This window comes from Oenanthe melanoleuca, chromosome 9 (genome assembly GCF_029582105.1).
Source record: "Oenanthe melanoleuca isolate GR-GAL-2019-014 chromosome 9, OMel1.0, whole genome shotgun sequence".
Lineage (NCBI taxonomy): Eukaryota > Metazoa > Chordata > Aves > Passeriformes > Muscicapidae > Oenanthe > Oenanthe melanoleuca.
Genome location: NC_079343.1, coordinates 23,009,892 through 23,034,954, shown reverse-complemented (window position 1 = coordinate 23,034,954; position 25,063 = coordinate 23,009,892). Strand labels below are relative to the sequence as shown.

General features: G+C 46.7%; 2 protein-coding genes across 3 annotated transcripts; one reads left to right on the top strand and one right to left on the bottom strand.

Moving 5' to 3' along the window:
* The first annotated feature begins 2,443 nt into the window (after positions 1 to 2,443).
* Positions 2,444 to 8,256, top strand: TMEM207 (transmembrane protein 207). Its single transcript, XM_056498877.1, has 5 exons — positions 2,444 to 2,650; positions 4,490 to 4,527; positions 4,923 to 4,967; positions 5,401 to 5,540; positions 6,460 to 8,256. Exons 1-5 carry the CDS (start codon positions 2,555 to 2,557, stop codon positions 6,606 to 6,608), a joined length of 468 nt encoding a protein of 155 aa, XP_056354852.1. The 5' UTR covers positions 2,444 to 2,554; the 3' UTR covers positions 6,609 to 8,256.
* Positions 8,257 to 13,686: 5,430 nt separating this feature from the next.
* CLDN16 (claudin 16) lies at positions 13,687 to 21,381 on the bottom strand. Of its 2 annotated transcripts, none has more exons than XM_056498862.1 (6): positions 21,353 to 21,381; positions 21,098 to 21,274; positions 16,496 to 16,598; positions 16,092 to 16,256; positions 14,857 to 15,048; positions 13,687 to 14,542 (listed from the first exon to the last, which is right to left on the bottom strand). In XM_056498862.1, the coding sequence occupies exons 2-6, from the start codon at positions 21,209 to 21,211 to the stop codon at positions 14,403 to 14,405; spliced, it is 714 nt and encodes a 237-aa protein (XP_056354837.1). In that variant the 5' UTR covers positions 21,212 to 21,274; positions 21,353 to 21,381; the 3' UTR covers positions 13,687 to 14,402. The 2 variants fall into 2 exon arrangements, with proteins under 2 accessions (XP_056354837.1, XP_056354836.1); XM_056498861.1 differs by having other exon boundaries at positions 13,704 to 14,317; positions 14,396 to 14,542; positions 21,098 to 21,381.
* Positions 21,382 to 25,063: the final 3,682 nt, after the last annotated feature.

The window sequence follows — 25,063 nt, the reverse complement described above, 5'->3', positions numbered from 1 at the left end:
GTATGACACCCAATGAAGCATAGGCCATCACTTCTAGTGCACACAAATACAATTTGGAGCCTGAAATTTAGACTCCTGATGCAGCCCTGGCCATCTCAGACTTGACCAGGTAAATCAGCTCCTCCCAAATTCCCCCTGTCCCCTCACCTGCATTTTCTTTCATGCCTTTCATGAAACCCAGCCCCAGTGGAGGTGGTTTCTGTGGCAACTCCACAAGTCACCCTTTGGGTGGTCCTAGAACTGCACATCTTTCACTGAAAGGACCAGGCACTTTAAGGAAAGTGTAATGGACACTCATAAATTGCTGTATGGTAGTTCCCTTGCTGCCTGGGAGATGCATTTGTCACCTAGCAACGACATGAGGTGATGAGGAAATAACAGCATGTTAATCTAATGGCCACGAGTTAACATCTATCAGGGAGCAGCCTCCCAAGCCCACCAATGAGGTGAATATAACTGAGGAGGAAAGAGACACCAAACTTTTCATCCAGTAAGTAGAGGGGAAGTGAGCAGGGATTATCTTCATGTGTGTGTGCAAGCATGTGTGCATGTGTCTCCTCGTGGGGGGATGACAAAAAGCCTGGAGAAATCCCTCAGACTGCAGCTAGCCCTCAGACACAGAGCTATCCAGATGATGGGTCTCAGTTTTGCAAAACCTCAGCAGGCAGGGAGCACCAGGAGTCCCAGCCCACTGAATTTCGGTGCAAAACTCCTCTGGGTTTTTGGTGTCCAGTCCTGACTGTCTTAGAGCAACTGCTGAAGCTCTTTATGACATTCATGTATTCAAGCTGCTCAGCTGATCGTGGACAGGGAGAGTTTTCCTGCTGAAGCAGCAGCTCTTTTCAGTACTGGAATCCCTCCTGAAGCAAAAGGCAGGGCTAATCATGGACCCTCTTTAAGCCAGCTCTCTCTCCTCTTGGCATCATTACAGAGAGTGCAGGACAGGCTTCACAAATTGCCATCCTCCCTTGGAATCCCTGTATGGGTCCAACCAGCAGAAAGCACCAAATTTTGCCTCAAGGCCAGGAGCTGAGCAATGATAGAATTCAATCCTTTCCCTTTTCTTCTGGAAATAGATCCAGAACAGATGCCACAGATGTGCTATTTTTCAGTACCAGGAGCTCATTGAGGTACCTGCCCCCTGAAATACTGGGGTTAATCCATTTGGTGGCTCTAAATTGAAAGTACCCTGGGTGCTGGCATGAGGGAAGTAATTGTGAGAGGAAGAAGACTGAAATTAGTTCAGTGATGGATGACCTCAGTGAAGCCTGAAATTGTAAGAGCCACACAGTTGCCAGCAAGGCTGTGCACATTTTTATACTGCAGGAGCTTTTTCTTTAAGAAAATAGCTAAGAAATTGGTCTGGCAGTTTACTGTTGAGCAACACTGGAAAGGATTGGTCTGAAGCAGGACAGCATGTTCAGACCATTTATGCGGTGTAGCACATGCACTTAGCACCACCATGAGAGATGCTTTCTCAGGGCATCATTTCAGGGGCTCACCTTTGATTAGTGCTGAGCTGAAAGTAAACATCAGAACACCAGGGCTTGGCCTGGGTTTATGCAAACCTTGAACATTAAATAACAAACCTGTGTTGTGCATGTGTATCACAGTTGGTTGGACTTCTTGACCTTTCAGCTGAAGCAAAGCCACAGAGGTACATCTCAAGAGCAGCTGGGCTTTGTCAATCATTACAGAAGTAATGGCATCCCAGCACAATGCTTAACTCTGGAGCAACAACTAAACATATTCATGGCAACACCCTTGGTGTTAAAATCTGGAAGAACCACAGTTAATGGTGCATTTCAGCCACGGGCTGTAAACTTCAGTGACAACCTATTACTGCCTGCTGAACAAACTGGGGTTGTCCCTTCTGAGGGGGTCAGAGCTATGGGGCAAACCACCTTCTACCCCTGCTTAACCACATCATCTGGATGGCCCTATGGGAACTGAATGTGCAGTGAAATTTTGTGTCCCTTGTAAGAAGCATTGGGGATCTGTGGGGTTTTTTCAGCTGCATTTTCTTGGCAAACCCTGACAGCTGTGTAACAGCAGTACCAGTGCTGGTGGTGGCTGTCTCAGGCTGGGAAGGTTTCCTTCATCTTTGGTGCAGGTTTGAGGTGGTAGGCACAGTACACAGGACATGGTTAGAGCTGTCTCTGCTTTTTCTGTAATGCCAATATTCCATCTGAAGGCAGCATGCCAGGAAAGCGTGGCCCCACTGCACAGACACCAGTGACTCTTTATTGTAGCAGGTCCTGTTAAATGCAGCTGTGGGTTAATATGGAACTAAGCTTCAGCAGCAGGAATTTGTGAACAGCTATGAAAATACTGAAACAACTGCAAGGTGCTGACCTTAAATCAGTGTTCCTTTAACTTCTGGTAGCTGTGTGTGTCCCTGCAAACCCAAATTCACTCTGTGGCTAGCAGTGATTTCTGAGGCACAGGAAGCCATTGGGTAACGTGTTCTGTGGCTGCAGGCACCATGTGCAGAGGAGTTTTAAAAGCACCAAATTGCAGAGGGTAAAACACTGCTGCAAACAAAGCTCCTCCAATGTTTCTCACACTGATAATGCAGAGACCTGGAGCTTTGTGTTTTACTTCATGGATCACAGCAGGAGCTGGAGTTCTGTGTTTAACCTTCTTCCAGGTAACCTTCACTGGGACCAGCCTGATTTTAGGGATTTTGTGGGAGGAATATTCCAAATTTTGTAGAATTTAGTCATCACCTTTTTTTTTCCTTCTGTTATTATTTTGTGAAGGATTTTTTTTTTTTTTTTTTTTTTTTTTTTTTTTTTTTTTCAGTACCTAATGAGTTTGGGGAAGATTTAGTGGTCACAAAAATTCCAATTAATGCAGAGAAAACATTACTGCCTTTGTCCTTTATTCTGTCTGTGGCTATTGAAATGGAAGAGCTTGGGGCTGCAGCAGCAGGGTGGGTGTTTGGCTGCTCTGACAGATTCCTGCCTCAGAGCAGATGCACTTTGCTGCAGTTTAACTACGCTGAGGTGGCTCTGCTGAGCTGGTTTGAAGGATGATAAAAGAGAGTCCAGAGGTTGTCATTCAGCCATGAATAATACTCAGGATACATGTAATCACAGCAATCAGCTATTTGCTTTTGACCTGTTATTTAATAATCAGTCGAAGTGCAAAATAAGCCTAAAAGAATTAAAACATTCTGCACCAGGGTGCATGTGTGACATGACAAATTAGCTCAGTTTTAAAAGGACACGTCTGGAAGAGTTGAAGCTTCTGTCTTTCTCTTTATTCCTCTTTCTGGTTTCAGCCACTTGTGAAATTCCACAAATAATGCTTTATATGAAAGATTTACTATGCCCAAAAACCTCTGGTGAAACTAGGGACTGAAAGGCAGTGCATGCACAGGATCAAACACATTATAGAGATTGGGGGGGGGGGGATTTCTTGCTGTTTACAGTGGCTTGAGCTTTGTATAACAAAAAGAACCTGTTAATTAGGGATTTAAAATGAGATCTTTCAGTTATGCATATTTGATACAAATTTCTAATTCAGAACAGAGCATTCCAGTTTGACTCAAAGTCAAAAATCTCTAAGTTTTTTTGATATATGCAGAGGAAAATCCAAAATAATTATTTACAAATTACATTCTAATAGTTTTTTTCCCAAGAACTGAATCTATATTCCTCTATCTTGTTCATTCTGCTTTCCAGCATTATCACAATTCTATACCTGATCTGAATTTTTTGTAGCACCATTGGGTAACTGTAATAACATACGTAACACCAGTCAGCCAAACAAAAATCTATTGAATTGGATTCAATTATACTGATGAACTGCTCGGGTTACTTTTAGCACAGATAATACGAAACTGAGGCTAAGATCAACAAGGTTTGTAAAAACAAACTGACTTGAGCTGAGAGTAGAAAATATACCTGAAAAACAAGTCTCAGGTTCACATATTTGCAATACCTGAAACCTGTTTCTGGGAATGATGCACCACTCCTATCTGAAAACAAGAAAATGCTGGGTAGAGGACACTTCTGGTCAAAACAGCTCCAATTTACTGCTGCATTCACAATTAGCTCCCAAAAAAAACCAAAATGAACCACAGAACAGGAATTTGGTTATGGGGCATTTTCAGCAGATATTTCAGAATAGCAAAGCCCAGTGCAGTAAGAGGGTCTCAGACTCCAGCTGGTGTTTCCCTGCTTGTCTTTCCCTCTTTCACATCAAAAGGAATGCTTTCTCCTTGGCCTAGCTTTCATCTGCAAGCTATTGAATTTATTGAGCTCTAGGTGAGGTTCTCTGCTGTTTTCGATTTGAGCTGGCTCAAAGCAGAGCCCCACAGAGGCAGATCCCAAGGAGAGGTCTGGTTTCAACCCTGCAGGACCTGCACTCGTGTGGCTCTTCCTCTCCAACTTCCCACTCTAGGAACAGTAATTATACAGATATATTGTAAAAAAAAAAAACCAAAACATACCTGCCCTCTCTGATTTCTGTGTGTTTTCAGTCAGCAGACTCGGGGTCGGACTGTGAGCTTGGCGAGAGGTGAGTGTGGCTCCGTTCTCTCATCCGTGGCTCCCCCACTCTTTCAGGGTGCTCTGCTCCTGCCTGGCACACCAGCACAGCACAGGAGTGAGGACTGCCAGGAAAAGGCCATTTAGGGTTGGGGTTTTTTTCAAAAGAGGAAATGGAGGCAAAGAAAACCCTTTGGGTTTTCAGCAAAAACGCTGGTGGAGGGTGCCAGTGTTGAAAGGCAAACAAGTGGCACTCTGCTTCTTGCATCATCTGCATTGCTCTCATCCACACAGAGAAATTTTAATGGACTCCCTTCACGGGAGAAAACTTCCCAATCTACTTATTGCTGGTGCTTGTCTTTGTGCTGGGGTGGGTACAGCCCCCTCACACTGGACTCTAAGTCCTTTTTATTCTTCCCTTTTTAGGTGCGTTGGACAGAGCGATGAAAACTTGAGCAGCTGGTATGTGTGGTAAGTTTCAGGTCTGCTTTAAGGGGAAAAAATGGCAAATAATATTCTTTGATGGATATATGGAGAGAAAGGCATTAAGAGAGACTGATAGCTAGAGAGCATTGCTCCTGGGCTGTCCCTGTGTTCTGTCTTTACAAACTAATGGAAATCATTTATCCATATCCTCCTCACTGTACGCTGACAACTGAGCTGGGAAAAAAGGATGGATGAATTCAGGGAGAAATGTTTGAATTTCCAGCCAGCACTCACTGCTGGGCATTCAGGAGTGAGACATTGCTTTCTGGGGGCTTTGATCATGTCCAGCGTGCTGGTGGGGAAAGCGCAACATTTAAGGGCTATTTACAAAAGGCATTAATGAATGCGTTAATTTGGAGACGTGCAGCCGTCTGTCAGCGCTGCCTGCAGATGGGGACAGCGCTGCTCCTGTGCCCAGGTTCCTGGTGCTGTGCTCCCTGGCCGTGCTGCTGTCCTGCGGGATGTGCTGCTGCCTGCAGTGCTGGCTGAAGCGGCGGAGCTGCCTGCCCCGGAGCACCGTGGCTGTCTTTGCCCTCAGCAGCTCGGATGCCTTTGGAGGTTAGTCCTGTCCCTGCTGCAAGGTCCTGCTGGCCCTGCTGGCCTTCCTGTGGTTCATTCACAACCCAATAAAAAGCAGTGGGGCTTGAGAGGGAGCTGGGCTGCAGCCAGGGGCTGCATTGCTGGTGAGCAGTGGGGTGCCCAGCTCTGGCATCTTGGGGACAGGTCCAGACCATGGACTGGGGGCTGGCATCCACTTTTCACTGAGCCATACCTTGGGGCTGCCCCTCTGTGTCCACGTGTCCCAAATGTGCCTAGCTGGGGCTTGGCCAGGCAGACACTGGAGGTGTGTGGGGCTTTCTCCTCAGTGCCAGGCCACTCAGCATCCCAACACCTGCAGCACAGGCTCTGGGGTCAGCAGCCCTTTCCAGCACGTGCCCTTCATTTCTCACTCAGGCAAAGCTGTACTGGTGTAACTTGAGCCACCCCAGCAGACAGCTCAAAGCTAACACACCCTGGGGTCTGTCACCCTGGTGGGTGCTGTTCATTGTGGCAGCCACCCTCAGCATTTCCCCAGGAGCACCCAGATTTTGAGGACTGGGCTATAATGACTGTGTATCATTCTGAAGTGACCTGGAGTATGGCCAGCAGCATGAGCAGGCTGAGCCAGACAACATCCCTCCAAGAAAAATAAAGCTAATCCTGTCATTAGGCTAAGCCCTTCCCAGAGGACATTACCTTCTTTCTGGGTGGTCATAGACAGGAAGACCCACCCCAAACCCACCCAAATTCCTCTGGCCCAACTTCTTGTATCTGGAGTTTGTGGTGAAAGACTTTGTGATGCCATCCTTCAAAAATTACATCCATGCCTTTCTTGTTTCCAAGTGGTTTGGCAGCTCCTCCTGGGCTCACCCCTCTCTCTCCCACGCTTGCCCTTCACGCCTGTCTGCTGTACAGTTGTGACTTTGCTTTTCCCCAGCTACTGAAGCACCTCCGTGCCCATTCTCTGGATCCCTGAGCCCCTGCAGGACTGCAGAGATTTCCTCTTCTCCTGCCCCCTGCTTCAGCCTCGGGGGAACTGAGCTGCCCCCGTCTTATGAGGATGTCATGAAGGAAAACAAGCTCTAGACACCACGCTGGCCTTCAGTGATCCCACCTGGTTCATCAGAGATCTTCATTATGCTAAAGGAGTGTGAGCCCAAATCAGCCCTTTCCACAGGTTGGCCCAGAGACTGAAAAGCAGCACATATTTCACTGAACCTGAAAGATGAGACTAAATGCAACAGAATAAATGCCAAAAATATGTGTTGAATCTGTCACAGGAGTTCAGCTTGACATTTTGATATCTCTGGATTTCAAGAAGCTCTTTCAAAGGCCTGTCTGTATTTGGGGTTTCTGGCTCAGCCTCTAGATTTATCTCTCTAAGGCTGCTTGAGCTGGTGCAACCCCATGTATTTTAGAACCAAATGTTGATAAATGACTTGATAGTTACTTCTCAAGCTTGGGCTGCCTCCTTGACTCGGCACTGTGCCAAGGAACACCCTCTGGCAAAGTCATGTTGTTCTAATACATTGCAATGCAATCACTCTGTGATGAAGGATCGTTTGCCATATTTAAAATATTTAGCACAACATATCAGATTTGTCTAGTGCAAAAGGCAGCAAATTTATGGCCAGGGAAGAGAAAACAGAAGACAGGGATCATGGAGGAGTAGCAGTGGCAGGAGCTGGTTACAGAGCATTAAAAAAAGTGAGTTTGCTCATTTGAGCTGTTCTTAATTTCATGGTGACTGTCCTCAGCTACTTTTGCCCTAGCATTGCAGACCAGAAGGCTTTGAATGGCCCAGGACCCACATGGAGGTTCCCCACAGACATGAATTAGGGGCTTAGGTACTTAGTACTTAGCTACAGAAATCTATTAGGACAAAGAATGCCATTTTCTTTGAGGTGATCACTGCAGACAGGATGGAAAAATACTTTAAGTCATCCAGATTCCCCTTTGTTTGTCGTGGGCAGGTCACTGAAGGCTGCATTCAGCCTGCCTGACCTCTGTGCCTCTGCTCCCTCAGTGGCAAGGGCTGGGGTGCAGTCAGACCTGTCCTGCTGCAGAAGGCAATGCCACCCCTGTCCCGTGCTCTGAGCTCCCATGGAACCATGAGCCCAGTTTGGGCTCCACCTGGGATTAGAATCCCAAAAGATGAATGAAGCCCACAGCCTGCCTCTTGGGGCACCTCCCCACCTGTAGAGTGAGGCTAGCACCAGTTCCCATGCTCAGGAAGGAAACTGGGAAGATAAATGCACTGAAGGTTATCATACCCTCATAATTACTCTATGTAAGTACATTTTCTAGATAAAGAATTGCAACATGTTTTGAGAAAAAATTATTTGCCAGCACCACTGCAAATTACCTCCTAAAATCTTATTTTAGAAGCAGCTTTAATGTTTGACTCTTGTGTGAAAGGAAATAAATGTTACTTGTAGCCAAGTGAATGTTTGTGCCAGCAGGCTAAAATATTACTGGGTTTATTAATAAAGAAAATCAGCAAGTACAGACTTAGCCAGGGGAGAAATCAAGCAACTTCTAAGTGTCCTTTTGCTGGCCGAACTTGGTAAGAATTGCAGGTAATCCACACCTCTCAGGATCAGATCTTTCATGTACATAACTTTTTCCACCACTCAACCCCTCCAATTTATGCCCTGAAGCATGAGATTTGATTATGTTTGTCACTGCAGCTTGCATAGCCTGTTAGTGGGCATTAAATCAGCTGTCACTTGATTCCCACCTACACACTGTTTGCTTCAGTGACCCCTTCATGGCAGAGAACTCCACAGGTTGTCTGCATTATGTGCTGCATAAAACATTACTGCCTCCTGCTTATTAATGGCTTGGCTCTAAATAAATTGCTGCCTTTAATTTCACTGAATGTCACCTTCTAATCAGATGGCTGCAGAGGCTAACAAGCAAGGACTGCTCAGGTTCCAGTGCCTCCCATCCCTCTGCATCCCTCCTTCTCAGGGACCAGAGGCTCCCGAGGTGGTAAATCCTTCCCCAGCCACCCAACAGAGGGCAAGCAAGGCTCTGAGCACACAGAAACACTCGAGGGAACAGGTCTGCTCCCCTGCTACTTGTGTGCACTCAAGTGTGTTCAGCTTCATGTTTGAGGCACTTTAATTATGCACAAAAGCAATCAAATTATTCCATCAGAATTGTGGCAAGTGGCTCAGAGTAAAGTAAGCTACTGGCTGTCACAAAATCAGGTTCCATCTGGAGCCACCAGCGTGGGAGAACCTGTGTGCTGTGGTACCTGTGCAGCATGACAGGAGCCACAGGAGCTTCCAAAAACTGCTGAAAGCCAGGAGGTATCTGAAAAAAGAGTTTGTGTAGGGTTGCTGTGGGGAGGACACAAACTAATAGTGCTGCTGACTTGGAGTAGGGAAGGGAAGGGGCTGATCCTTGGTTTCCTGATCACTGGAATGGAGAAGAGGATGGGTTTCTTCCTTCTACAAAAGCATTTTGGGTGGCCCCACCAATCTTTTATTCCCTATGGAAGCTGCTTCTCCCAGCTTGCCACCTCACTCCAGTGTTCTCCAGCAGAATTGACAAGGTTTCTCCAGACCTGTGTTCCCCTTCTCACACAAGCAGAGATTTTGCAGGGTAATTGGTATTTTCATACACACTCAGCTCCTAATGAGGGCAGTTAATGAAGTTTGGCTGATGTTTCCAGAATTGCAAGGAAAGAAGAGCCATTTCCTGATAATTCATCACCTTAGGAATAGGGTTCACCTTGGATAAGCACTTGTCCTGCTGTGACTCTCTGGCTGCCACTCGTCCTCTGACTTACACTTTCTGCTGACTTTGAGAAGAGATGGCAAACAGCTCTAGAAAAAAAGCAGAAAACACTAGAAGGCAGATGTGTTTGTGGGGGAACTTGTCATCAGCAAGCCTTGTGGGGGGAAATGGGAGCAGTGCAGAGGAGCCAATAGCTTGGTGACCATCTGGAAGCAAAAGACAAAGGGAACATGGCGAGGCACACGGCTGGATTTCCACCTCTGCAGACTAAGAGCTGAATAATAAATCATAAAGTGCCTCTCAGGCAAAATAGAGCAAAACCAGAGGTAGCTGAGCCATGACAGGGCATCAGTTTGGAATGCCAGGAGGGCTGGATATGAAAGATGGGAAAATAATTTATATGCTCATTAAATTTTTTTGTAATTGTCATCCAAAATTCTGTATTGTGGGCTGAAGACTTCCGTGCAGGGAGGGTGAGGACGGGACTGGGGACAGATGCCCGCTCTCTTTGGGTCACTAGATGGCAGAATTCTGGCACTTTCCTTCCTTGCTCAGAGGCATTTTACAGCAGGAACCCAGGAGCTACGGGGAGAAAATAGTTCTCGTGGCTGTAACGGCGGTTGGACAGAGTATTTCAGTCATTAATCACTTGCCCACAATATTTAACAGATGCAGAAGAGCAAACTGTGGGAGTCCAACCCCAGCTGAGAGAGAAAACCTTGCATTCTTGGTGGAATTTTACTTTCCTCTCTTGGAAAGTTTATGAAATGACTCTAAGTAGATGAGTCTAAGCTGGGACAAACTTCAGCTGCTGAAATGCATTGCTGCAGGTGTACACCAAGTTTTGCAGCTGCCAGCAAAGGTCTAGGCAGCCTCCAGAGTCACTCCCCCAAGCCCAAGGGCTGGTCCTGTTTGTGCTGCTGCCTTTTGTGTGTCCTTGCAGTGATTCCCCTCACAGGAGTCAAAGAGGTCACTGGGAAAAACACCTGAACAAAACCTGGGTGCGGGTCAGAGAGATGCAGCACTCAAAGACAATTGTGTTTATGATATCCCACTGATGTTAATGTGAAAGAAAAGCAGTTCTGCTCCTGTCTACTGGAAATTATTGTTCAGATCTACTGAATTCACACCAAAATGAACTACAATGCCTGTGAAAAGGCAGGAGATCCGTATCTTGGGAAACATTGATGCAGCTGCAGTAGGAGAGAGCCTAGTTCACAAGGTCACAGTAAGAGTGAGCACTAATTACAGCTGGAGATGTTAAAAGCCCTCATGAGCAAGGCTGATCCAGGCAGAGAGAGGATGAGATGCAGGCAGAAAAGGACAGCCATTGCAGATGTCATTTTTTTATCTCCCTCACTTGCATGTATCAAAATGGGAAATCAATAGCTATCTGTAAAGCATGGAATCAACTTAGCAAAGATCTTACCTAAACACTTCACTGTTTCCCATAACCTGCAGGCAGCCAGGTCCCTGGCAGAGTGCAGGGAGCTGTCAGGGAAGAGGACAGCTGGGGAGCCCCAGTTCAGGGAAGCACCCTGGGGCAGGCACACAGGGAGGAAAGGTGCTGCTCCCAGCTCTCAGCTAAATCCCTGACTCTCCCTATGCCCTGGGAGATGAAAACTGGGGTGCCCAAACATAGAAGAATACCCCTTGTAAGCTAGTGAAAACACAGAGAAACCGAAAAAGCTGTTGGAACTGATGGATTAATGTTGGACCTCAGCTCAGCTGGAAATTGCAATTGAGAAAAAAGCCCTGGTAAACCATCAATGGCCACAGGGAGGGGAAAATCAGTCTGTCATTCCCAGTGAGCTGCTGCTGAATGGCATGCAGGCAGGTAATAAGGAAATACCTTAATAACTGAGCTCACCTGATACATCTTTAGCCTTTGGGACTGGTTCTCATTTTGAAAGAAAAAATAAGCCCTGTTTACTTTCTGGGAGGTTTCTCACTAATGAATATACAATTAAACTAGAATAGATCTGCACTGTGACCTGATAATGAGCTAATGAGGAGTGCATCCTGCAGTCATGAAACCAGTCTCAGTACTAAATCAAACAGGGATTAACAATTAAATATTAAGAGCAGATCAAAACATCAGGTAGACTGTCAGCAGAATTTGAATAATGAAGCAATGCAGTATTGGACTGGTTACAAAACATTAACCTAGCAAAGATAAGAGCTGCTGTGACCTTTTCATGGTCCTCTTGTGCAGGAGATAGATCCTCAAAACCTACCAGAGAGTTTGTCTGGAACAGAAGTATGATTAAGGAATTAACTCTTATTCTGTACAGGTACTAAAGAAGAGAGGCTCACAAGTGTTGATACAATATTCTTCTTCATATGAAAAGAATATTTGTACATAAGTTCTTTGCATCTGAAGTGTATTTGAGGAGGATGAGTTAAGGTAGTATTTGGAGTATGTGTGTGCTCTGTTTGTGTACCCCAAGGAGGAACACAGGGCTGGAGGGACTAAAGAAACTAATCCCCAAAATTCACCCCTGATCAGTGCAGAGCCATTCAGTGCCCACTGAGCCACTGCATGGTGTGACCCACATGCTGCAAGTCACAAAACAGCTCCCACCACCTTAAAACAAGCTGAAGACCATTAGGACAAAGGCCCAGAATTCTCCTCAAGCACTGAACAGGGGAAATCAGTGGTGTGATATTTGTAATTACACCTTCATTTCTTCTCTGCTAAACAAGAAATAAATATTCATAGCAAGAAATAACCTTTGTGCTCAGATAAGAACTATAGAAAACAGCAGGAAGAGGCTGGTGGGCATCCCTGGGTTTTTGTGGGGAGGGATAATGTACTGGCTGCACAGGCTGGGGAGTTTTTGATTCAGAGCTGATGATGTCTTTGCTGGGTACCTCCTCCCAGGGGCATCTCTGAGCTGGGTGAGCCGGGCTGAGGCTGCCTGCAGCATCTCTCCTCCCTCAGGGAGGCTGAGGGAGCCTTTGCCTCTCTGGGCAGGAGCAGGGATGTGGGCAGTGGAGCAGTCACTGAGCACAGCTCTGCCCCCGGGCTGTGCTCACCCTCCACCTCCCTCCCAGTGTGCTCTGAAGGAGCAGGGCAGCAGGGACACAGCCCGGGAAGCAGACCCAAAAAATGTTCCCAGAGTTTCCTTGCCCTGGCAGAGAGTATCAGCAATGTCAGTTCTCCTGCCCCAAAGACCCAGGGAAAACACATTTCTGATGTGGCAGTAAAAAAGTTTAAAAAAAAAAAAAAAAAAAGAAAAGAAAAAAAAAAGAAAAAAAAACTCCCAACCATCAAGCTCTGCAAGTTTCCTGCAATAACAGACAAAAAATCCTGTCACCTCCAGATCTCTTTGTGCATTCTTGGTGCAATCTGTGAATCCATCACATCGCTCATAACTCTTGTACCCGTTGTCTCTCAGGACCTTGTAAAAAAGCCTCCATCCCCTCTCCTACTGTGTTTACATCTGTTTGATATAGCTCATCTGCTGGCAGTAACCTGCTCTTGGGTTGGCTGACATGAATGTCTGCCAGCTGAAGCAGCAGGAGCTCTGCAGGCACCAGCCTCCCTTGCCCGGGCAGCAGAGCTGCCACCAGGGCTCTTGCTGGGATGGTTGTGCTGTGGTCTGAGCCCTGTGGAGGTGCCTGGGTGTGCAGCAGAGCCATATGGACCTGCTGCTGTCCTGTCTGTCCCAGGCCCTGGTGCTTCTTGACTTGGAGCCATGTCAGGGCTGGGTTATGTTCTGGCCTTGCTGGTCAGTGCTGTGCTGCAGCACGAGGTGCTGCTTCCAGGATAACCCATCAGAGCACTCAGCCTTTTGTTTTCCACCATAGGGGAAATGCTTGGGATACAGCTCACTCCATCCTCAGCCAGCCCATCTCCCTCTGGCCCACATAACATAAGGTTTCACTCTCTGGGAGAAGGAAACCCAGTCCATGGAGGAAGCCTACCCGTGGTAGTGCTTCAGCACCCACAGCTCTGCACACCCAGCTGAGACTCCACCTTTGTTTCTCCACTGCCCCTAAGCAGTAAATCTCCATTCTGGGAGACTTTTCTCAGCCCTCAGTGCCCATGATATGGTGTGGTGCCCATGGTCAGAAAGGACTGCATTTAGACAGTTTCTACCAACCCTAAGAAAACTCTGTCTCAGCCTCTCTCCCTACTCAAGGCATGAAAGAATGTTCACATCCATCCCTAGGGAACATGTGAAGCCATACAGGGCTTTTCCTCCCCCACCCTAGTGAAGACCTGGCTGATGCTCTAACCCCATCCAGCCTATGGCAGCCTGGATTGCAGCAGGAGACAGCAGACCTCAACTAGGTTTAAATACCTTTTGATGGAAAGGGACAATAGATTTTACTATCATTTATCCTAGTTTCTAGCTAAAGTCTATATACTGTAATGCACAAGTTCAGATTTTGCATCTTCACTCACTTTGTCCAAGCAATGTATTTATTAAGCAGAATGAAGCTGGCAATTTCCAGATTTCTGTGAGTTTAGAGTATCTGTAGTGTACCTTTTAACACTGACTGAGAAGGACTGTATTTTTCAGGGAAGAGTGGATCTGCATTTACAATCTTTTCTCAGTGCAGAAGTTCATGGACCAAAGGAGAGGGTCAGACATTTAACACAGCTCTTATCACCTGAAAATCTCCCCAGCTGCCTGGAAGAGGGGCAGACCCCCATGCTGAGTGCACAGGGTGCAAATGTTGGTCAGACAGTCAGTCCTTCCCTTTGCCAGGATTTTCTCCTTGGTACACTCTGTTGACACACTGCCAGACATGGAACAGATCCATCTTGCAGTTTGGGAATCTTCATGCAGAACACTGCAGTCTGATTCAGGAATGGCTGATTTATCTCACTTCTACCAATAGTGTTGAGACACATGCTGAAAAGAGTTTATGTTGGTTATTTCAGTCCATGCTTATGCAAGTGGCCTCAGCACTCAAGACAAGAGGATTCCAGAAAGCAGGATCTTCTCAGTTTACCTTCTTGAAGGAAAGGTGTTTTGAAGCTCTCATAATGCAAATATTGTAGCATACAGTAGATCCTTGAAATTCAATTGCATCTGTATCACAACCACAAAAGCTTGAGTCTCTGTGCAATCCACTAGAAATAAAAGCAGAGCTCTTTCTGGAGCACTTACCTCCTCCTCACACCCTTGTGTCCACTGCATACATTTTGGAGGTGGCTGTTTGTGAGGGTGGCAAATGCACGTTTGTCACGACGGTCGCAGCTGAGGAATAGCCCTTCCTCAAGGAGTAGGCAGAATGGAATCTTCCAGAACTGGTCTCTGTGAGGCACAGGGAGAGAAAGAGCAACTGCTGCTGAGTGCTTGGTGACTTTCAGCTGAAAAGTTTTGTTATCCAGGGAAAGCAGCACTCTGAGATGTGACATAATAACAACACACTTTATGTCATCCTTACACCTCAGCTCCCACATGGAAGACCTTGATGTGCTTTGAAGAGCTGCCTAAGACAATTCCCAATTTACAGCTGAAAATATCACCATGGGAGATGAGCAACCATGCCAAAGGGCTTTCCCCACCCTGTGCCCCTGTAGCACTCCCTGTAGCTCTGGCTCTATCCCTGAGCTGTGCTTCCTCACCTCTGAAGAGATACATGCAGCAGGTGAGCAGGGACCCAGACAAGAAGCAGCCCAGTGACCCTGCCATGCCGAGCCAGCAGGACCACCCAAACTTGTACTGGATGCCCAGGAAGACGTTGTGGAAGAGCAGAGAGGAGCGCTCCACGTAGACATCCACAGCGTACCACACGGAGCCCGTGATGCCAGGGAGACCTGCACAGGGAGGGAGGTGCACACACAGCCATCAGGATCCCATCTAAAGTACAGCTGCTGTCTGCTGGGTCACACTTCAGGTGGGAAGACCTTCCTGGGATGGCAGGTTTTGGCCCTGCCCGTGCTCAGCCTTTGGTGGATTCACCCTGGCTCCTGCTGATATCCCAGCCAGGGGCTGCACCTCATGGCTTGGCACTCACACACACCTCCAGCACACTGGCAGCACTCAGGTTTCTGCAGAAAAAGGCAGAAAGTTCCTCCCCTCTCAGCTGCTTGTAAAGTTGTCTCCAGAATTTAATTTTCTGATCTGTTTTTATTTTCAGTACTTTGATGATGCTTTTCAGACAAACTTTGAGAAGTGAATGGAAGATGTTTAAAAGAGCCTCTCAATGTCTTTTACATGCTCCCAGTGCCTGGGGTGAATTGTCAAATCTGCTTAGACTGAAGAAGAGGTAGCTGTTTCATATTGGCATAAAGTCAAATGATATTCTTGGTACCTAGGTGGCTATTTATTTTTGTATTTAAAATTCTCCCACTGGCTGTAACTGCAAAGCACCTCAGCTAGTTGGATATTTATCACCTATAAGGGACAGACATGTTATTATCCTTTTATTATTAGAGATCAGCTGCAGAGATTTTGGGCTAAGTGACTTGCCCAAGGTCACACAATCTGTGGCAGAGCCAGGAATCAAACCAGGATGCCAGGACTTTCTAGTCCTTCAACAATGGGTCTAGAGATCTACAGCAAGGTCTCTTTGCTGTATCAACAGCAAAGCATTGCTGCTCCACAGTGAAACAGCAATAAATGGATGTCAGTCAACTCAAAGCCAAGTCACCTGGTCAAAAATGAACTGAAAGCAGACAAACTCAACTACGTGCTGTTTGAGGCAGGTGGTGAATAGAATAAACTGCATTACACAAATAAACCAAATATAGATCCTTCCTCCTACAGAAAATAACCAACCAAAAAAATATAAGACTTTTAATGCTTCCCCACTTTACTAAAGGGTGTCCTACAGAATGGGGACACAGTGGGGAAATACCTGCAAGGAGCAGCAGAACCCCAGACACCAGGCAGATGCGCAGCTTGATGAGCGGCTCTTCGGGAAGGAACTTCACACAGTCCAGTCCCAGGACCAGGAAGAGAAACCCAAATCCTGACAGGATGTCTGCTGTTATCATCATGGCTCGTGTCAGCACCAGCTTCACTGCAGGACAGAAACAGATCATTCTCATGCAAAAGGAATGGAAATGTGGGCAGGTAATGGGGTCAGATCCCATAGGAACATTTTTTTCTGGTGTTCAGCTTTTTTCAGCTTCCCCTGGGATTAATACCTGACTGAGAAAAGAAAAATGCTTCTAATTATCTGTCACTGAATAGAACAGATACTCGGTCTACACTCAAATGTCCTCACCACTGGTGGAAACATCTCTGACTCTTACATACCAGAATGCTCAGCGTAGATGGAGTCGTACTCATCACAAGTCTGGATCCCATCAAAAACGTTTGTGACACATTCCCACCACAGGCCACGGCATTTTGTACTCACCTGTGGATTAAGAAGACAAAAAAGATAGGTTAAAATATCCACCTACACAGCAGGTGGTCATCTCAGCCCTTCAACAGAAATCCTGGTCCAGTATCAATGATGGTAAACCAGAGTGTTTAGCTTGAAGAGTAAAAGCAGAAGGATGGAGGAAAAGGACAATGTTTTCTGTGTCCCTACTCATGTTTTTACATTAGAGAAAAAAAATTTAGACTAGACATTAGGAAAAAAACCTTGCCTACTGGTAAGGATAAAAATTCTGAAGGAAATTTCTGGGAGGAGCTGGGGGGGTGGCTGACCAGAAATATCTGAGAGCTGGTTTGTTCACTCATTGCCAAATGCTTGTCTAGGCTGGGCTGGGCAGGGCCATGGACCAGACAACCTGAGACTTGGCTGCCTGTGCTGCCCTTCCTTGCACCATCCTCCTGAGGGAGGAGGAGCAGCTCAGAGGGTGGGAAGGATTGCACAGGAGTCTGGAGGTGAGCCCCTCTGCAGACAGCTGGGGAGGGCTGTCCCCAGGCGACTCAGCTGTAAACACTGGCTGGAAAATGAGAGGCAGCCGTGCTGGTGCTGGCCCTGGGGCTCCCTCTGTGCTGCCAGGCTGGGACCAGGCGTGCCCAAGCCACAGTCATGGCTGAGACATCCCGACTGGGCAGACGGGGCCGCAGCACCGCGGGTGATGGTCTGCGCCGTCCGCAACGAGATACCCGGCCAGCCCAGCCTGCCATAAATCACTCTGCTATGGGAGCTGCTTTCATTACCAATGCAAATATGGCAACAAGCACCTCTGAAATATTCCTGGAATTGCTCGTACAAGGAGCAGAGTTAATGCCGGTGCAGCTTTGGACTCCAGCCCGCCCACTGCTGCCAGCGACACCCGCTGCAGTTAATGGAGAGAGAAACTCTTCCAGAAAATGAGTTTCACGCAGGGGAAGGGGACCAGGCTTGCTTGGATGATGCAATAAATTCATTTTTCTTCCACTCTGTAAATCACAAAGCAGATAATAACATATCTCAGACACGTAATAAAGTCTTATTCAGGATGTATTGTAGTCTGTAGCCAAGCCAAATATTTTCTCCACAACACAATGTCTGAGCCAAACTGTGCACCTCCTCTGTGATACTGCTCTCTGGATCAAAGGTGAGGAAAAATTACTCACTACTGCAGACTGGCAAAAGAGATACTATTTGTATGTGAACGAAAATAATCTACATATTTTGTTTCATGGAGATGAAACTGCTTAACATTTCTGAGAATTTCAGGGCATATTTAATAAAAAATATGATGAAAAATAAGAAGCCATGGTGGAAAAAATTAATTTCATTGATTCTGTGCTTTTCAAGAGAAGAAAGTATTGTAGAACAATTTGCCATATTTACATTCAATGTATTTTTACCATGGCCTTCTTAATGCAGTTGCAGGTCCTCTTCTGTCTTAACTCACCACCGTTCAAACTGTGCTTGAAATTAGCATATTTTTATTAAATTACATTTTGTTCCACTTGTATTTATATAATTTCTCTTTCCTCCTAAACCACCATAGGGTTATTTATACTACTCTGCATTCAGCTAATAATGTCACTTACTTCCTCACTTGCTGATATTATTACTGTATTTTGATTCTTACAAGCAGCATCTACATCTAAATTATTTATAAAGAGACTAACGGGATTCCGGGCTTTGTCACCCTCCAAGCAAAACAGAGGTCTTAAGCACAACAGTTATGGTCTGGCTTGTGAAATAACCCCCTTCCCAAACTAAAAAAAAAAAATTGATTAATGTTTTTAGTTTCTTGGGATGTTTCAGTTGTAACTACTTCTGCTAGAGCAAAGCAGGAGCCAGCCCCTCTCCACACAGCCTGTGTGCAGCCAGGGATGAATGTCCTATTGCCTGGTGCAGAGGGATGGGAGCAGATGTCACTGTGGGGACCTGTGGCTGTCCTGAGCCACTGCTGAGCTATTCTGGTTTCTGCTGCCAAGGGCCAACACTTGCTCCCCTCTCCTTTGGGCACTGTTGATCCTTCTGGTTGTTAATCTGCTCTCAAGCCACCCTTGGGCATCTTCCCTGGTGCTGACAACACAGATCTTCAGGCACACGGGAACCTACTGCTGTAAAGGGGACAGGGATCAGGGCATGGGGCATCATGTGGGGACGTGGATTTCCCCATCCCATGGTGCACAATGTTGGTAGCACTAATTCTCCATCACTTCTCTCCCCCTATAGCAAAACATCACAGCCATGCTCCTCATCCCCCTCTCCGATTATGAAACTCGTACCTCGACCTGCTTTCCCTAACACAAGGGTGCATGTAAAACATGAACTGCATAATGACTGTAATACATATAATTATATCCCATTCATAATGTATAATTAATATTAAAGTAATTCTCATACAGAAAGAAAGGAAAATGAGAGAACAAGCACACACTTCTCCTTCTGGGGAGAGCGGGGAAGACAAACACGTAAGTGATGTTAGTCACAGTGTTTTACCGCGCTCTGTGCCAGCAGACAATGACTGCAAGCCCAGCCCGAGAGTAAAACAGGCAGCGTTTAACAGTAGTGGTGGTATTTATAATCCACCTGCAACAGGGAGGAACTGTCTACACAATACAGCACTCGTTGAGAAGCAGATTATGGGCTTTTTCCACCACAAACTACTGCAAAAATTGACCCAGCCCCGTCTTGGTGCTTCACAGGGAGTCACCAGCTTTAAACAACTTTCTGTATGGCTGCAGCCTGCTGTTTCTGAAGGGAGGTGAGGGGCTGTGAAAGCTGAGCCTGTCTGGAGGTGGCTGCTCCTGGCACTCCCTGGCCTCTTCCTGGGATGCTCCTCTCCAGTGGGACCACAGTGAGAGCTTCATCCTCCCCAGCTGCTGGGGACCAGGGTCAAAGCCAAGAGCCAGCAGCTGCTGAAGGATGGATTCCCTTCTCCTGGAGTCTAACTTAGCCTAACTTAGCGTTTTTCCAGCTGAGAACAGGAGTCATTGCGGACTCCACGCCTTTCTGGCCGTGGACATTCCCCTGTTTAGAGAGGCAGTGAGTCATTAGGGTCATTAAGGAGATCAGTGGTCAGGTATTAAGGCTGGGGGCGTTTTACTCCATTATTTAGTATTCACACTCAGAGCCGGAATGTGAGAATAGTGGTTGCTAATAACCAAACTGGGTGTTAATGGAGCACTTGGGACAGCCCATGGCAGGTGCCTTTGCCCAGGAAGACAAGGTTACACAGCCTCAGGGGAATGGCTCTTTACTGGACTCACTTTGCTCAGCAGCTGGGCTTCTCTCATCTGGTTTTCCAGACAATTGAATTCCTTTGGCTCTTCTGAGCATACTGATACCTTCACGTAAGTACTTCCTGAAAGGAATCTGAAATATCTCCCAAATGAAGAGTCATTTCCCATCCAGCATCACTGAGTGTGCTCTGTTTGCCCTGTAAAGAGGCTCACTGAGCAGACACACTGACCACCAGGAACTGCACTGCATTGGATCATCACCTCAGCACTTACATCCACCTGTCACGGTTTCTGACAGTCAGATTGTCAGGATTCCTTGTGGCATAGAGAAAAAAAAAAAAAAAAAAAAAAAAAAAAAAAAAAGGTTTTTCTTGTAATTAGTTTTATCCTTCTTTCCTTGGATAATTCACCCCTTCGTGTGCTGCAGCTAAGCACTGCATTGCAATCACTGAGTGCAGAGGAGCTCGGGGTTTCATATGCTGGATAGCAGATAGAAAGTTTCCTCCTGATACATTCAGCCAAACTTTCTGTCCTGGAAGGTGTTTCAGCTTCACTGCCTAAACAATCCAATTTGCCAGGGAGCAGATTCCTACACTGTGGACCTGCAGCTTAAATGTACAGAAATGAATGGCTGTGCTGGGAAGAAAATTACAAATTTGCAGTATTGAGTACTGAAGAAACAGTGATGATTTGGGCCTGGAGTCTTTGGGACACACCTTGCCTGTAAGCAGCAATCTTCTCCCTTGTTTGCAATTAACTTTTGGCAATACCTTTCTCTAGTATGAGAGTGCAACTGTCCACATGGTTCCAGGAGATATTGAGTCCCCATGCTCCCCTTAAATTTCTGGAAGCCCTGTAGCTCAATGGCTGTTCAGAGAAAGACTTGAAGAGCAGAGCTGTACATGCTGGACATCTCCACCAAGAAGTCTGAACTACAGAACTAGAAACATCTCCAAAATATCCAAGCAGCCTGGAGGTACAGGATAGCTCCTCTCAAGTTCATGCACATTTAAAACTAGAGCCTGTAGATCTTTCCTGAACTTACTAAGTAAGAGCACAGTCTAGATAAAAAAGTCTGGCCAAGAGAATTACACAAAACATCACTTTTCTCCTGCTCTTGCCACAGTAATTATTTTCATTTTCATCCACTTTCACCCAGCACAACAGGGAGAAAGAACATGAGAGTGGAGTGGAGCAATGATGCCAGGAATAAACTCTCTCTAGGACACATTGATTTTGGTGATCAGGCTCTCCTCACCCCAGTCTTACCTCCAGGGAGTCATCAGCATTCACCATCCAGCAGTCTGTCCAGGTAGATATTATCAAAAACCCAGCAGAGAAAAAAGCAAAAAAGCAGCCCACATACTGGAGGACAAACTTCATGCCAGCAGGTGCTCAGCACATCCAGAGGGGTGAGAACAGCAGTGCCCAGCCTTGCTCCTAAAGCTGGGGCAGAGACAGGGTGTCAGTGTCCCAGATGACCAGCACCTCTGGCAGTGAGCATGGAGAGCAGGAGCTCCTCACCTGTGCAGGTCCATGTGGCAGTGATGGCTGTGCTCACCTGGCAGGGGCAGGAAGGGTGGCAGCCCACGGGACTGCAGCCAATCCACCCTGCACCTGCACTGCTGTCATGCCTGACTGGAGCCAAGTGGGGCTGTGCACAAGGGACAGGCACTAACTGCAGCCCTGGCAGCTTTTGTCAAAACTGGGATTAGGAAAAAGACCCAGAACCTGCTCTCTGGGGCAGAAGTTTTGAGCACTGCTGAGGGACACAGAGAGGAGCTCTCGTGCGCACACACATTTATTCCTGTTCAATGGGTTATGCCTCTGCAGGGAGCAATTATAAAGTGTCTTGGTGCAGATTCCAGGCCCCTTGGCTGCTGCCCTGTTGGTCTCTGGTGCAGTGATGATCTAGCTCAAGGCAGGAGTGTCACTAGGGAGGGAAAGGAAAAGGTAGCACTCACGGGCCTTCAGAGCCAAAATCCACGCCCATCCCAGATATGAAACTCTATATTCTGAATTTGAGTCAAACCACAACGTCTCTCATGCCCTGGGCCTCAATTTGTTCATGGCATGAGTACAACTCCCATGTGGAAATCCTGAAGTTTTCAAACCAATGCCATTCTCTGGAGGATTTCAGTTCTTTGGAATTTCCCTGCTTGCTTACTCTGCTTGCAAACTTCCTGTTTTCCTGCAGGTGAGCAGGGCTCACACAGGCTGCCAGGGGCAGCAGGCTGGGCCTCTGTAAGAGGTTTCTCAGAGTCTCCTCTGGTGCAGTGCTGAGAAAGCCACAGGGCTCCAGAGCACCCTTCAGGAAAACCAAAGTGGAGTGTGACTACAAATCCTCCCACCCCAAAGGTACAGTTGCACAGAAACAAATCCTCAGTGATCCTTATTTTTGAATGCAAAAAGAAGCAGTAATGGGCTAAAGACCTGCTTTGAATGGGCAAGTACTCAGCACAGAGGAGCAGACTCCTGCTCTGCGTCCAGCCTTGCTCCCAGCCCCTCGCTGTGTTTGCCATCTCAGCTGTCACCTCCAGATGGAGCCAGGCGGTGCCTTTACAGAGCTGCTCAAAGTTCTGCTTCTCCGGGATTCCCCTGCAAATGCCACAGCAGTGAGCATTTATTCTTACAACAGGCACCCCGGATGATTCCAACCACAACCTCGTCAGGCGGTTTTGCTGACAGACATCACAATTTTTACACTCATTCCTCTCCTCGAAGGTCACTTTGTCAATAGGTTCTCAGCACACGCTTTGGGAGACTTAAATAGAGAACAAAAGTCCCAAGTCATAAAGCCAAGAGGCTCTGTTGCTTCAGCCTTTTGCTTTCTGTTTCCTAATTCCATTTGTAGAAGCTGACAAGTGAGGAACTTTTCTTCTTCCATCTTTCCCAGATGCAGGTCTTGATGCGGTTATATGGATGTGATGCTGAGTTTTCTGATATCCAAATGTCTGGACAAGCCAAAGAAACCTCCATGATTTTCACTTCATGGCTTTCTGTGACAAGGGTGGCTTTGTGTTTTTAACAGTTCTGACCCATGGGGACATGGCAGTGGCCACATAAAGGACAATGACTTTCATTAGCATATATATATATGTATATAGATTGCATTTGTGTGAGACAGGTACTGAAAATACACATCATGTTTCTATACCTGTCTAGTGCTGTGTTCATTAACCTCTGTCTGCTCCAATTTTTAAAAAGCATCGTAGCCAGTTGTTATTAGTGGCAACTCAGAAAAAGTGGTGCAGTGAGCTAGAATGGGCCTGAAAAATCTGAGACAGCCTTCCCACAATCAGCATTAAGTCCTTAGCAGTGTTAAGACCAAAACTTAACAGCAATCCAGAGCCTGGATTAACCAGGAAATGTATTATAGCCATATGAATGTCCTTGCCTTCTCCTTCTGCCCTGTACCCAAATGCAAGCTGCTTTCAGAGAGGATAAGTCCAGTGGAAAGAAAAGGGACATTTTCTTTTATTTGGTGCATGGTGAAAGTCTCTAAATACAGGACTGGCAGAGGTGGAAAGTGAAAATCTCCCATGGTAATAGCCAGAGAGGTGTTTCTAAGCTTTTGTGCTGGGCACATCGTACTCTGCTTTTCCAGCCCAGCCCATCAAATGTCCATGGATGTCAGACCAAGAGGCAAATTCCACTAAGGAGTTTGGGATGGAGGGATGGAGGCATTTAAGGGATGGAGGCAGCATGTGAGGCACCAGTGCTGCCTGTGCTTCACTCCATCTCTCCACAGCTGATATTGTAGTCCTACAATAACTTGTTTATTTTCCACATGCCCAGCAATGTGCTGCTGTCCCAGCTCCCTCCACCTCCCCGTGCTCACCTTCCCTGCAGGGCAGGGCAGGTGAGTGACCCTTCCTAGAGCAGGATGCCAGTGCTTCCCTGGCCATGAGTCACAGGGGACAGGAAGTGGCTCCAGCCATTTGCATCTAGCTTGGGGCTCTGGAGCATCCTGGCCTGGACAGCAGAGCAGGTCAGGATCCTCCAGTTTTCCCTGCTGTAAGGCTGCTCCAGAGTGTACAACACAATGAAGATGGTTTGTGGCTTTTCACCTGGTGGAGAGACAAAATATCTGGTCCTTCTTTAGGTCTGTGTCTCCAAACAATCCCACAGAATCTGCTGTAGTTACTAGAAAGAAAACAATATTATTTATTTAGTAGAAAATGGCAAAATACATGTTCAATACCCTTTATTTAAAACAAGTCAGCATCTTCTTTAAGCAAAGTCTGTAGCAGTTTTTCATCATGGTCTGCTTTCCTATCTTGCACGACAGATGTCCCCTCAGCTTCAGAAAACAGCTCTCCCAAAATAACCTCCCAAGATGTCTTTGCATAGCCCAAAACCTGGCTGACATGACTCAGAGTAGCTTTCCAGTGAATTTGTAGGCTGTACTACATATGCTAACTGTGCTTTGACAAGAAAAAGAAGCATTAGGGTATCCTAATATTTGGTTGTCAGAGCTTGGCCTTGTCAGGCTCTTACTCTGTGTGGTATTGATGCAGCAAAACTTTGCTAATGTAAGAGTTTTATCACCCTGACTACACTCAGTCCCAGCTCAGGGACAAACGCACCATGGGTCGATTGCTTTTATTACTCATTAACACAAGGTGGTCTGTGCTCTCTGTTGAAGCTATTTATGTTAGAGAGAGAGAAACTGCTGCCAGTTTTGGGAGGTGATTGTCACAAGGCTACTGACAAAACCATTTTTGCAGCAACACCTCACTGAGGTTGCAGCCCCATGAGCACAGAAGGGTGGTGTTCTGCCTTTACTTCCTCAGTGTCTAATATATAGTGTAGCAGAGGGCCTGGAGCAAGGAGGAAGTGGTGATGCTGTGCATTCATGCATGGAATACAGACTCTGCAAACAGGCAAGCAGCCTGAGCTGGCTCGTGTTCAGGGCCAGGGGCTGGTCAGCAGGAAGGGCTCAGGAGTCAGAGCTGATGGAGACCTTTGGAGTGGGTTTCCCTGAGAGCTCTTCTGCTCCATGGGCTTGCCTGCCCAACCCTCCTTGTTGTACCCCCTTCAGTTTCCTGCTTTGCACACCACCATCCATGGCCTGTAAGCGTGTTCACCTCCAGAGCAGTGCTCCTTGGATGTGAGATGTGTACACAAATAAATTACAGAGCAGAGTGTAATGTACCCCTTCAGCCATACAGTCTCAAAACCTTGGGATTTAGCTGGGCTTCAGCTCACTAACCCCAAGGAAAACAGTAAGAC

Bases quoted from the DNA above. Each gene is read 5' to 3' on its own strand.
- TMEM207 (XM_056498877.1), top strand. From the start codon at position 2,555: ATGTTTCTCACACTGATAATGCAGAGACCTGGAGCTTTGTGTTTTACT. The intron at 4,528-4,922 runs GTGAGTGTGGCT...TTCCCTTTTTAG, and splicing joins GACTGTGAGCTTGGCGAGAG to GTGCGTTGGACAGAGCGATG. The intron at 4,968-5,400 runs GTAAGTTTCAGG...TCCTGTGCCCAG, and splicing joins TTGAGCAGCTGGTATGTGTG to GTTCCTGGTGCTGTGCTCCC.
- CLDN16 (XM_056498862.1), bottom strand. From the start codon at position 21,211: ATGAAGTTTGTCCTCCAGTATGTGGGCTGCTTTTTTGCTTTTTTCTCT. The intron at 16,599-21,097 runs GTAAGACTGGGG...CTTAATCCACAG, and splicing joins ATGCTGATGACTCCCTGGAG to GTGAGTACAAAATGCCGTGG. The intron at 14,543-14,856 runs GTGAGGAAGCAC...TGTGCCTCACAG, and splicing joins CTGCATGTATCTCTTCAGAG to AGACCAGTTCTGGAAGATTC.